This window comes from Argiope bruennichi, chromosome 1 (assembly GCF_947563725.1).
Source record: "Argiope bruennichi chromosome 1, qqArgBrue1.1, whole genome shotgun sequence".
NCBI classification, from domain to species: Eukaryota; Metazoa; Arthropoda; class Arachnida; order Araneae; family Araneidae; genus Argiope; species Argiope bruennichi.
In genome coordinates, this window is record NC_079151.1 from 35305466 (window position 1) to 35320613 (window position 15148).

The 15148-nt window shown below is 29.5% G+C and overlaps 1 protein-coding gene across 1 annotated transcript; it reads right to left on the reverse strand.

Annotated features, from left to right (window-relative positions):
- Positions 1-3240: 3240 nt before the first annotated feature.
- On the reverse strand, positions 3241-14934 carry LOC129972268 (zinc finger protein 69 homolog). The gene is made up of 7 exons (XM_056086340.1): positions 14751-14934; positions 14332-14486; positions 13938-14242; positions 12004-12107; positions 9198-9278; positions 3808-3936; positions 3241-3513 (listed from the first exon to the last, which is right to left on the reverse strand). The coding sequence occupies exons 1-7, from the start codon at positions 14932-14934 to the stop codon at positions 3335-3337; spliced, it is 1137 nt and encodes a 378-aa protein (XP_055942315.1). The 3' UTR covers positions 3241-3334.
- Positions 14935-15148: the final 214 nt, after the last annotated feature.

Genomic DNA, 15148 nt, shown 5'->3' on the forward strand with positions numbered 1-15148 from the left:
ATATTTGAAGTTTGCAATGGTTTAAAACATTATTAAATTACGACTATGACTCTGAAGAATATATTTTGCTGCACAGAGGAATTTTTTCAAGTCCTAACAGAAACCGTGAATCTAATAAAGTCATTCATTCAGAAGAGGTGATACTCCTACTTGTATAGTTTATACAGCTTTTATCTACATACAGCTAATGCTATGCTCCTTTACATCATCTACTTCTACTCCTGAAAGAAAATTCCACAAAAAAGTATTTTAGAATGCATTGTAAAAGATAATATTTTCGGAGTAGAGCTTCATCGATAACTAAATAAATATATATTTAAAATAATGTCTTGGAAATCGCATACCCTAAAGTGTAGTGCAAGAAAGATAGAAAATAGTATGCAATAATTGCCTCCAGCTTTTGAACAAAATCATTCAAATATAATTATTTATCTATTCATTTTGTGATTGCAACAAAATAAAGAAAAAATAAGCGACATAGGGGAAGGAATTTGATGCAAGATTTATTATTCGATATATATTTCGAAGCTAACCGATTGACAAGTAAACACTCTGTTCATTCCTGTTCGTTATTAATAAAGAAATAACAAAACAAGCGCAGTATGTTCGGGGATTGAATTTTATTATTTTATTGAAACAAAATTGTACAACTGCCTTCGAACTTAATTTATTACATAATAGTCTGTTAATTTGACAGAACTTAGAGAAAGTGAAAAATAAAAGCAAAATAAGGAGTGAGATTTTCATATTGAAATTATTTATATCAAATTTTTAAACCAATCCAAACATTGATACAAATTTTTATGAAATCAATCAACGCATAATGTCTCTTTCAAAGTTTTTATGCGAAATTTTCCACTCGAAAACCATGAAAAAGAGGAATGGATTCACATACCGAAATCAACAAAAAAAAATTTATGTCGGGTTTTATTAGTTATATACAAATATTTGGAAAAACTTTGAAATATATTCACTAATAAAATTAATACTAATTAAGTTTAACTTTAAAATTTTGGTATGCAAATTACTTAAATATAATTTTTGTACAGCTCAAAATTGGCCAACTTTAAGCAGGGAATAGATTCTTTTTCCAACTTTGCAAAAACTCTCATTGAAATATTTACTGAAGTCATTGCATTCATATTCATGCATATTAATATGAAAATAAAGCATTGTATAAGTGCTATACTGAATAAGCCCCACTAAGGTTAGAATATAAAAACCTTTATTTAAAACAAAAATTGGATTAAGATCATTGTCACATTAAAATGAACATTTACAAACATATATATCGTAGTAATAAATACGATGGTAGTAAGTAGTAATATTTTCATTACGACAGCAGTTTATCGAGTGAAATGCTTTTTCTTAAAATCCTGATGATAAACATGCTTATATCTGATCATTTAAGACAGTTCTTTAACGGTAAATGTGTTGTCAGAGCAGACTTCAAAGGGTTGAATGAAATTATTAACATCACGCAGCATTTATTCCAAGAGGCCAGCCAGAGGTGATATAATGTTATGATCTATGAGGATTAGCTCATCCGAGGACTTGTAGAGTATCATCCTGAGGAGTTTCCGCTGTAAATATAGAAACTGAAAATCAAAAAATATCAAAAAATAATCGATTGAAAAATTTATTTAAAAATTATTATATGGAATTTAATTAAAAATTATATAATTATTACAAATATGTATAACGTTTATTACAAAAACACAATAAACATTTATGGTGGAAATTACCATATCAAAAAATAACCGATTGGAGTATTTATTTAAAAATAAAATTACCGGAAATTTCAAATACATTATTTGTCAAATTCAAATTAAAATCACGGTTACCTAATCTTATAAAACTTGCGACTCATTTTTTAGAAACAAAATCCATAGCCGCCTCCTGCATCCTATTTTTATTTTCCTGAAACACACATATTTTTTCCCAAAGAGGTTTCATGATTCTAAATGGATATCTTATACGGAAAGAATCAACATTAAGCAGAATAGATTGATAACGATTTTAAGAGCACAACATAATTTTGCAAATAGTAGAAATAACACACATATTTAGTAGTATGTCTCAGCCACCACGAAATATGAAAACATTTTAGAATCTCTTGTCTAAATCCTTAAAAGTAAGTATAAGGAACATAGCAAAAATAACTCAAAAGTTATTTTAAAAGGCTTAGATAAAACTGACAATTTTTATTCAATAATAATTAAAACATCTATAATAAAATAATCGATGAAATTAAAAATTAATTGCTTAAAAAGTAATTATAAGACTATACAATATATACAAATAAGGGGCTCAATAAAAAGCATGAAACACTCGTTATTATGCAGCATCGAATTTCCAATTACAAATTCGGACATGCTCATTTAGCACAACATATCTCGGAGGAAATAATCGAATCTATAAATGTTAGAAATTAATGTTAAGTGAAATGATTAAAGTAAAAAATAAAATGACATCCACAAATTCTAGGAAAGCCATAACCATTTTTTCATATCATTGTGGTGATTCGTAATATATTATTTAAAATAAATTCATACAAGTATTGACAGTCCCGAACATTTTAAAAATACACTCATCGTTGTCTTTGCAAAGACAGCTGGCTTTATAAGGAGTCAAAATAGCTCGAATAACATTAGCATATAATTAAAGATAAGCGTCACTGAATTGAAAAAATTACCTGTTCAGCACTGAACAATCAAATCGCAATTTCCATCGTCTAATTCGAATCTAATGTAGACTTTGCTTTAAAAAATACAGTTCTTATTGACCCTGAATTTAAAATCAAAATTCTCACTCATTACTTTGTGCTTAAGCATCATGCTTATTCACTATATTCCGATATTAGATTTTCAAAGCAATTATATTATAGTTTGTTGCTGTAAAATGAATTCCGGTTAAGGATAAATTAAATCTTTTTTGTCATATAAAATAAGAACGTGATGATAAGTGCATTGTCGATTATGCAAAGCATGGAATTTTTCTACGCTGAATAAATAAAATTGTATGAGCAATTTTTAATTTATCCGTGTTACTTATATCAAGTACTGGAATATATCCAGGTTTTATCCGTTTATCTAAACCAAAGAATCCCTTCAATATGTTCCTCCACATATGAATAATGAAATTATCACTAATATTCTAGCTTAGATTTCAAAAATTTTATATATTTACTGGGTGATTTAAAAATTAATCAAAAGTTTCATGCTCCTCAGAAAGAATTTCCAGAGTCTTCATTATTGTTAGATTTCCTTTTATATTAGAAAGAAACTGTTTTAAAATAGTTATTATCAATAAAATTTCGCTCAAGCTCCGCAGGTTAAATCTCTTCTTCTGGATGGGTACGTAAATGTTTTATTAACTTGTCTTTTCTGCTGAATGCTTTGCCACAAATTTCACAGACATAGGGCCTTTCTTTTGTATGCGTACGTAAGTGAGTTTTTAAATGACTTATTTGAGAGAATTTATTGCCACAGACTTCACAGGCATAAGGTTTTTCTTTTGTATGCATGCGTAAATGTATTTTCAAATGACTTATTTGAGAAAATTTATTGCCACAGACTTCACAGACATAAGTTTTTTCTTTTGTATGCATGCGTAAATGTATTTTTAAATAACTTATTTGAGAGAATTTATTGCCACAGACTTCACAAACGTAAGGTTTTTCTTTTGCATGAATGCGAAAATGCGTTCTTAAATTAGATAATTGAGAAAAAGGCTTATTACAGACTTCACAGACATAAAGTTTCTCTTTTGTATGGATGCGTAAATGTTCCTTTAAAATGGGCATACTAGCGAAAGCTTTATTACATATATCACAGACATAAGGTTTATCTTTTGTATGGATACGGTAGTGTCGCGTTAATGCACTTCTTTTGTTGAATGCGTTATTACAGACTTCACATGCGTAAGGCTTTTCTTCTATATGAATGCGTGTATGGAATTTTAAATCACTTCTTCTTTTGAACGCTTTACCACAAGTTTCACAAATATGTGGTTTCAAGATTGAATGGCAAATTAAATGACTATTAAAAGCTTTTCTATTACTACAGTTTAATCCACATATTTCACACTGAAATCTTCCTTTTTCCTGAGGAGCCGGCAAATATTTCTTTAGTTTTACTTCCATATTTAATTTTACTCTACAAATATAACGTAATAAGTTTTCTCTGAAAAGAATAGATGATTGCTTATTCTTTGTACTTTTCTTTGTAAATATTTCGTCAAGTATTTTCGAATATGAAATTTTTCATCTCAGTGGAAAAGTAATTGCATTAACATTTCTTCATCTTTATATGTTACATTTCATCTTTCAGCCTGAAATATCCATACCTCGTGATTTGATAACCATTCATTAGACTTTCTTCTTTGATAAATAAAAAAATTCAGGCATAAATTAAATGACGATAATCCCAATTATTCACAGATAGTTCTATCGCTCATTTAAATTGATTTTTTACCGCATTCCTTCTAAAAAGATTTCTATCAGCATTCTTTTAATTTGGAATATTTCAGTATACATATTTCTTCTTTAATGATTATTAAAAACGCAGATTTGAATTTTGATCATATAAGAAAGGTTCAAACTATTACTTATTTAAAAAAGACCTACTTTGTATTTTCTTAAAATTTGTAAAACAGATTTCTTGACCTGTTATTAATCTTAAATGTAAACAGTTCAGAATATAAACGAACAAATTCTGTTATTCCAATCCAATATTAACCAGAGATTCCTTGTTAAAATTTACGTGTCATAAAATCCTATCTGTTAAATGAGAAATCTTCTTACAATCGCAGAAGTTCTTTGAGCAATTATTGTATACATTTCAAGAAGCATAGTAAGAGAAAAAAGAATTGTTATACACAATGATTTCACAGCGTCTTTGAGTATAATCTTTGGGAAGTTCGTGTTAGTGTTTTAACTAGTTTTACGGCTTCTGTAGTTTTCATACATATCTCGATCACAAACCATATGCCTATGCTTCAAATGAATTTAGGTAGTCGTTAGCAATGTACTCATTAATGATTCGAATAGATCCCATTATTTTATTTCTATACCATTATAAATGAACTAGTATATTCAATAGGAAAACACTTTTATATGAAACAAAGAATTATATATTTTTTGTTTTTTATTTTAATTAAATTAGTCCTAAAGGCGGTCCAAATATATATGTATATAGTGTCGGTCCCATTTACCATATTTTGATAATAAAACATTCTTGATATACTAACTGAACTGCCACGAAACAAGATTAGAAGCTTTAAATATAGCTGTTTCAAACTATTCGAAATTCTTCACTCAGAAAGGTCCATGCTTCAATTAACAGTTCTTCTTACTGGCTATCGCTTATTCCCTAAAAATAATGAAATTCTAAGCATTATCACTCAGTCAGTCTAGTTGTCTGAAAGTGGAGCATTTTTTTTTTTATTTAAAATGAAAAATATTATATTTACTGAATTCGTTAAGATAGGGATATTGTAGAGAAATTTAGAATTCATTAGATTTCAGCATTAGGTTTATTGTATCAAATAACAAAAATGCATTTCATTTATGCTATTTTTTTACTAGAAATTAATGCCTTTACTTATTTTCTTGAAGAAAAAAATGATGGGACCATTGCTTATGATATTTCATTAAACTATAATTAATTTTCATAAAACATAATTCCTTTTTAATTACCGATGTTTTGAAGTTATATTTAAAGTTTGGATGATGAAGGCGACAGTCGAAATTCTATACGATTAATAACTAAATAATAATAATTACATTAGCAACTTTTTATATTTACTAAAAGAATTAAATTATTTTTAAAAATGATTTTTCAACTATCACATTATTGCTAATTGAGACATTATTACTAACTGAAATGTTGAAATTTAGGAATAGTGAAACTATCGCTAATAGAATGGCAACAAATTTCGTATACATAAGCGTATAAAACTGTGTTGCAATTGTGAAAATAATACAGCTTAATTCGCTATTGAAGTAAGAAATAATAATTAACTGTAATTTCTCATACCATCTCCTGCTTTTAATCTGAACATTCCAGGAATTTATCTGGAAAGTCATAATTTAATTATCACGATTAAAAATTTAGAACTTTATACTATCTCCATAATTTAAACCTTCTTGATTTTCCTCAATTTTACATTTGATTTTCAAATGGATTATTCAAAACAGAATCGAGCAGAAATATGAAATTTAGTATTGGACATTTAGACCAAAACTTTTCACCAGCACAGTGTTGAGACTTATCCAAACAAATCGAACTATGACTGTCTGTTCAACCATGAGTACGTGAATCTGATAATTTAAAATAATCGAAAGGTCTTATGGATTAACTTGGTATATAGTGTAATTAGAAGATAGGTATGAAATTTTTTACCAAATCCGTCAATGAGATGATCTATATATTTGTAAACCGAGAATAATTTTACTCTGATGATGAATTTATAAGCGATACAAAACGTAAATGGCTCTCTTTGTTTAATGAATAGCTCATATTTTAAGGAAAGCAAAATCTTAAACAACATCTACAAAATTGAGACACGTTATGTAGTTTTGACACAGAAATTTTAGTATTGTCCAACATTATGGATACTATTATTAGAAACGGACATTCGCGACTCAAGCCTGATTCTGATTCGAATATCTTCGAAAAACCAATTATTATATGCGAAAATGAATGAATAATTATAATAATATTAATCATTAATAATAATTAAACTAAATTTAATTCTCAAAAAATTCAATATAAATTTAGATTACCCTCTAGAATTGTATTATTAAGTATTTTAGAGCGAAAACATAAAAAAAAAGGATTTGAATTCTATTTATAAGCTGAAAACTCACGTTGGAAAAAAGAAATTCGTGTGTCGTTTATATATGCTATGCTTAAAGAATATCAGAATTACGTCAGAGCTAAAATAAATAAGAAACAAACGGAATGGAAAAAAACCAAATTATTAAAATAACGATGTAGGATAAAATAATTATATGTCAAAACAACAAACAAAACAAAAGAATAACACAGAAAAAGTAAACATGTGCTATCTTCTTCCCAGCAATAAATAAACAATGAAAATCTAAGATAAAGATGCCGTTTTGGTTGATTCCTTTTATTGTGATCATCTGATAGTCATTTCGAATAATTTTAAAGAAATTAAAAAAGAAATAACAAAAAGCTGTAGATTAAACAATATTTAACCCGACAGTGTTTATTCGTTTCTCAGCATCGTTCTTCGTCAATAAAACGAAACCATCTTCTAGGGTCAAAATGGTAACAGGGATATTTTTTTTTTTCTAATTCGAAGTTCTAAAATTTTGGAATAATAATATTGGATCAACTTAATACAATTTCAGATCCACGACGAATTTTATTCTTTTCGTCTATTGATTCATTTCACTGTCAAAAATCAGCATTAGCTAAAACAATAGATTTTGCTATTGTAGATTTTTATCTTTTATTTCAAATTTAATAGCACGCAAGATTTTCGCGTCATTTACAGTTAGTAACTAGAATCGGAGATAATCAAAACATTAACAGAATAGAATGTACCCTTTAATATCACAAGAATATTATATCATGCTTTAAGAATATTCAATGTCCGCTGTCATTTAAAATATAATATACTGACTGTTATTATTTTGCAGAATATATTATGATGCTCAAGGGATATTTTTCAGATCCTCACAGGAACGCTGAAGCCAATAAAGTCACTCTTTTCAGAAGAAGTGATACTCTTACTTGCATATTTTATACAGCTTTCATCTACAAACTGCTAAAGTTACGCCTCTGTTCATCACCTACTGCTACTTCTCTGAGCAGCATTTTATATAATACTAATACACCTGGAAAAAAGATCCCCACACAAAAAAACTATTTGTTTCTTATTATAAGCTTATAAACCTAATGTATTGTAATTGATGATATTTACGGAGCAGAGTTACCTAAACACTAAATAAATAAATATTTAAAATCATGTCTTGGTAATGGCTTATCCCAAAGGTAGTGCTAAACCGATAAAATATAGTATGCAACGATTACACTCAGCTGTTGAATTGCATCAAATTTTGCACAAAATTCTTCGAACATGCATCTGTTCATTTTTATGATTAATAAAATTATGATTAATAAACAAAATAAATAAAATTTAGCTGAATAGGTGGCTAAATATGGTATATAATTTTATTATTTGATAAATATTTCGAACCTAATCGATCGACATTCTCTAGGCTTATTATTAGTTAACAAAATAACTCAAAATCGTAGTATGCTCTGTGATTCAATTTTATTATTTTAATCTTATCAAAACTGTATAACTGCCTTGAAACTTTATTATAGGATAGTCTGCTAATTCGTCAGCTTGTATGGACGCAAGTAGTTACAGAACGTGATAAAGTCAAATGAAATAAAGAGTGTGATTTCGATATAGAAACTAATTGTATCAAATTTTTGAACCAATCGGCAGATGGAGTAAAATTCGATGAAATCAAAAAACGAATAATGTCTCTTTCGAAGTTTATATGCTGCAATTTGGATTCGAACAACATGGAAAAAAATGAATGGATTTACATACATCAAAATCAACAAAAAATATTTATGTCGGGATTTATCAGTTATATACAAATATTTTCAAACGTTTTGAAATATATTCATTAATAAAATTAATACTGATTAAGTTTAACTTTAAAATTTTGATAGGCAAATTACTTAATTTCATATGCACTGCTCCAACTTGTCAAACTTTAAGCAGGGTTTTATTACTTTTCATGTCTTAGCGAAAACTCACACTGAAATATTCCAATGCAGACATTACATTCATAAACATACGTTATATTATGAAAGTATACCAATATAGCAATAATAAAAAAGACAAACGCAGGACTGAATATAAAAAAAACATTTATTTAAAACAAAAATTGGATTAAGATCATTTTCACGTTAAAAAGATCCTTTTCAAACACATATATCGTAGTAATGAATATGATATTTGCCTTCCAACATTCTCCTTAAAATCCTGATGATGAAAATTAATTCAATCTGACGATTTAAGCCTGTATATAAGTCGGTTTTTTACATGCGGTGTATGTTTTCAAACTCCATCGGGTACATTGTAATTATTATCTTTACACAGCATTTATTTCAAGAAGAAAGACTGATATTATATAATGTTACCATCCATGAAGATTACCGCATCCAAGAAAGACTGACTTCTGCAATGGTTATCTCGTGGAGTTTCTAATGGAAATATAGAAACTGAAAATGAATCAAAACTATTAGAAAAATACAATGGACATTTACGTTCTAACAAACCAAATTAAATATATTCGATTATGAAAACTTATTTAAATATAAAATCATCGAAAATCTCAATATTGATATTTTTTCAATAATTTCTTTGGTAAGTAAGTTAACAAAAATAAATGCGACAGCAAATTTTTTATAAATTTCTATTTCAATTTAGATAAATTTCTATTTCAATCCAATTATTTAGATATTTCATAATTTTGTTATTTAAAAATAATTTTAGATTAATATTTTGATTAAAGCGCATACAGTTTATTGACTTACTTACATATAATTTTTTAAGATTTCTCTTTTATGAGGAAATGGCCTACAAAATTTTCTTCAGATGAGGAATGTCTTAAGCAAGCATTTTTAAACACTTATTTTAACATTTGATTGTAAAGCCTCCATATTCTTCAGAAACATCTCAAAATATATTGGAGAGTTGAAGATAGCAAAGTTCAGGAAAGAAGAGTTGCACGGTCTTATGTGATAAACACTGGCCAGTAAGCAAATTTGCAATGACAGGTGACACAGCGCAGTATTGATATGATAAAATAATTTAATATTTTTCTTTCTAGAATTTGTATAAAATCTAGGATAATTTATTCCAATTAGCAGAGTGAAATCACGCAACATTCAGCTATTTATCATCATCCAAATTCTAGAACTTTTATATTCTTTCCCGAAAAAGTGAGATATGATTAATGAAATTGTCCGAGTGTACAAGCATACAAGGAAAAAAAAATTAGTGAGATAGCATTAAATAGGAGGTCTCAACTTCATCTTAAATTATGTGACATCAATTGAAATTTTATCCTTAAATGTGTTTTTGCCTGATTCGATTTTCATACAAGTGTAAGGAAAAAGTTATTGGTGCTAATGTTCAAAATAAAACGAGAAGATTGGATTTTAAGTACTTTGTTCATACCGATAAATAGTGGCTATTATATAGGTATCAATATTAACTGAGCAATGTTTCAAGTTTTAAAGTTTCAGTCAATTGTCATAATAATTAGTTTCTAATCTTTTAAAACTTGCGACCAAATTTTTAGAAAGGGAATCCATAGCAATCGCCTGCATCCTATGCTTATTTTCCTGGGAAACACAGCACACCTTTCCTCTTAAACAGGTTTCATGATACTAAATTGAAGTATTACTTACACAAAAGACTTCTATTTTGTTTAATATGGATATTCAACATTAAACAATATATATTGATAACGATTTTAATTCCACATCAAAATATTGTAAAATGTGGAATTTGCACACACATTCAAGAGTTGTCTCACTTACCATGTGATACTATCATATCTTATGATCTTTTGTATAAATCCTACAATGTAAAGAACATAACAAAAAAAACTAAAAATTATTTTAAAAGGCTTAGTAAAAAATGAATTTTTATTCAATAATAATAAAACATCTATAGAAAAATAATTTTTATCAAATTAAAAATTAAAAAATAGGGCTCCAAATGAAGCATGAAGGAACAATAATTGTTTTATAAATATTAGAAATTAATTTAAAATTCAAATAATTTAAGTAAAAAATACATACTGCATACTCTCAGAAACATGCTTACAGAATATTGTGGTACTTAATATATAATTTAATTGATATAATTGATACAAGTATTGATAGACTTTAAAATTTAAAAAATGTACTCATCATTGTTTTTGTAATGATAAATGGCTTTAAAATAAGTTTAAATAGCTTAAATAACAATAACATATAATTAAAGATTAGTATAGTCTGAATAGGAAAGCGTTACCTGTTCAGCACAATGAAATCTCAATTTCCAGCGTCTAATTCGATTGCAGTCTGGGCTTTAAATATCCAGTTTTCATTGTCTCTCAATTTAAAATCACCATTCTCATTGATAACTTTGTGCTAAAAAATCATGTTTATTCACTATTTTCCTATATTCGGTTTTCAAAGCAGTCACTTTGTAGTTTGTTACGGAAAAATGTGTTCCGATTAAAGATAAATTAAATCTCTCTTGTCATATAAAATAAGAACTTCATGATAAGTTGGTTATAAAAATCATTGAATTTATACAAGCTGGATAAACAAAAATGTATGAGCCATGTGGAATTTATCCTTCTTGGTTATACAAAGCACTGGAATTTATCAAGGTTTTATTATTTTATCCAATCTAAACGATTCCTTCACTATGTTCCTCCACATATTTGTTTATTTGAATTTATCACTTATATTGTAGTTTAGATTTCAAAAATTTTAAATTTTCATTTTTAGTGGATGATTTAAAAAATAATCAAAAGTTTCATGCTCCCCAGAAAGCTTTTCCAGAATATTCATTATTGTTAGGTTTCCTTTTATATTAAAAAGAAATTATTTTGAAATAATTACTATCAATAAAATTTCGCTCAAGCACCGCAGGCTAAATCTCTTCTCCTGGATGTGTACGTAAATGTTTTATTAAATTGCTTTTTTTGCTGTATGCTTTGCCACATACCTTGCAGACATAGGGCTTTTTTTTGTATGCGTACGTAAGTGAGTTCTTAAATTGCTTTTTTGTGTGAATTTATTGCCACAGACTTCACAGGTTTTTCTTTTGTATGTGTACGTAAATGTACTTTTAAATAACACGCAAGAGCGAATGCGTTATTGCATACATCACAGACATAGGTTTTTTCTTTTTTATGAATACGTAAATGTACTTTTAAATTACAAGCAAGAGCGAATGCTTTGTTGCAGACATCACAGACATAAGGTTGTTCTTTTGTATGAATGCGTAAATGTTCCCTTAAACCATATTTACGTGCGAATGCTTTACTACAGATATCACAGACATAAGGTTTATCATTTGCATGAATAATCAAGTGTACTTTTAATGCACTTTTTCTGCTGAATGCTTTGTTACATACTTCACATATATCAGTTTTTTCGTTTATGTGACTACGTATATGAGTTTATAAATGACTTCTTGTTTTGAATGTGTCGGCGCTGCCGAGCGTTTTTATTAATTCTTATTTCTCATCAGAAAAATTAATAAGGCAAAGACTGCCCTTTTTGTAAATAAATGTAAACGAAAATAATTGGCCTGACACCATATTTAAATTTTTTGATAACATTTAATTGACGTAGGACGAAACATAACATATAAGAACACTATTACAAAATTTAGTACGTTAACATCATAGAACTTTCCAACATCCATCTCTCTCCTCTCTCGGCCGCGTTTCTCCCGCCGTCCTTCTTCTCCACCCTCTTCCCTTCAGTTCGTTTTCTGGTTCTAATCATCCGCAGCGCCCTCACACGCCGCCCCTAAGAGAAAAACTGGTCTTCAAACGGCAAAAGTTTTTCTCTGATTCCTTTGGCCAAAGTTAATAACATATAAGGAAAAATAACTAAACGAAATAAGAACATCTCATCCACATATTGAAATAACAATGAAAGCTCCGAATATATATATATGAAAAATAATTAAACGGAATATGAACATAGCATACACATATTAAATAAAAATGAATACATATATTGAAAACAATTAAACACAATAATAATATAGCGTACATATGTTGAAATAAAAACTGAACAAAACATACATTAACACAGTGGATATTGAGAACTAATTTTAACAAGAAAAAGAACTAATGTTTAGTTTGTAGACGAGATAAAGCATCAGCGTCTTTGTTTAAGATTCCAGGACGATGAGTAATTTTGTAACTCCATCGTTGCAAAGCCAATGCCCACCTAGTTAATTTAGGGCTTTTTGGAGTTTTTTCAATTAAGTATTTTAATGGATTATGATCAGTTACGATTTCTACCGTAGTTCCATGCAACCATTTATCAAATTTTTTAAATCCAAACAAAATAGCATAAGCTTCCTTTTCAATAGTTGACCAATTTTTTTGAGTTTTGTTAAATTTTTGGCTTACAAATGCGATGGGTTTATAATTTCCCTTTCCATCTTTTTGGGTTAGACAACAACCAACTGCATAGTCAGAAGCGTCTGAGCGAATTTCGAAAGGTTTACCAAAATCAGGGGCATTTAACGCTGTCGCCTCACATAAAGCTTTCTTCAATCTAAAAAACGATTCTTCTTCGCGTTTTCCCCAATTTACATCTCCTGATTTTTTCCCTTTGGTTAGTTCAGTTAGAGGGGTTGCAATTTCCGCATAATTAGGAATATATGATCGATAAAACCCCATTAGTCCTAACACAGATCTTGCTTCCTTTTTCGTCTTTGGCCTTTCTAGTCGTTTTATTGCCGCAATTTTTCCCTCGCCTGGTGCATACTTACCTCCTCCTATCTTATGGCCTAAAAATTGTAGTTCTCGGGCCACGAAAGTGCATTTTTTAAATTTTACAGAAAACCCTGTCTTTTCTAATTCCTGCAATACCTTTCTCAGATGAATTAAATGTTCGCTCCATGTTTTGGAGTACACTATTATATCGTCAATGTAAGCTTGAGCATAACTAGAATGGTTTCGAAGAACACTATTCATTATTTTTTGGAATGTACCCGATGCTCCCGATAGACCAAAAGGCATAACCTTCCACTGATATACTCCGTTATGAGTGGAAAAAGCTGTTAAAATTTTGTTCTCATCATTCATTTTAATTTGGTAATATCCCTTTAGTAAATCTAGACAAGATAACCATTGAGCCATCCCCGCAGTAAAAACTAATCCTTGTGTATCTTTCATGGGGTAATTAGGAACTTTTGTTACAGCATTAAGGGCTCTATAGTCAATACACATTCGAATGGATGCGTCCTTCTTTGCCACACATACTATAGGATATGTAATGTCTGCATTCGAAGGTTCAATCAAGTGTAAGTCCAACAGTTCTTTCACTTGTCTGTCCACCTCTGCTCTATAAGACATTGGAACACTGTAGGAATGCGGTTTCCGTCTAGTAATATTGGGCAAAAGTTCAATCACGTGCTCCCCGATTGCACTGGTCTTTTGAATAAGGGTTCAAATTCTTTTAATAATGTCTCCAATTCTGTTTGATGCGTAGTTGATAAGTCAGGTGAGGCTACGGATTTTACTTCCTGCCAAAAGGAGTCTTCTTTCAATGGAGTATTTTCGATGTCACCAAATTCTTCTTCCCCTTCAAATATGACGTTCACACTTCCGGAGCTAGCAATAAATTCTCTCATTTTATTTTGATGCACATGCCTCAGACTACCATCAGGCATCTTCACTAAAAATGAATGTTCATTCTTTCGTGATTCGATGGTACATGGACCTTGCCATCTAGCTAAAAGCTTGTTTCTAGAATCAGGTAATAGAACAATTACCTTGTCTCCTGGATTAAAGACTTTCTTCGTAGATCTCAAATTGTAATAACGAGCCATTCTTTCTTGCTGTACTGTTGAAATCAATTTTGCTTTCTCAGCTGCGTCTTCTAGCTGCTTCTTAAGCTTTTCCATGTAAAGAGGTACTGGAGTAGTATCCAACTGCAAACCCTCTTCATCTGCCACCCAAGTGTTCCTCAGAATAGATAAAGGTCCTTCTGGTTTTCGTCCATATAACAACTGAAAAGGTGCTACGCCGGTCGTGCTGTTGGGGACTTCTCGATAGGCCCACAAAATGAATGGTATTTTTGTATGCCATGTACGTGGCTCTTCCAAAATGACATGATGTAGCATGTGCTATCTGGATGCAATGGTGTCGAAAATCTTGGGCTGGATCCCATTCTTTTTTCAAAACTCTTGTGTCAAACTAGCATTGGAATTAGTCCCATTGTCTGATGCTATTATATTAGGCACACCTGTCCGCATGAAGATGGTTAACAGTGCTTCACATGTAGCTTTGGCAGTTAAACTGGTCAGTGGTACTGCCTCAGCCCATCTCGTGTGTTGA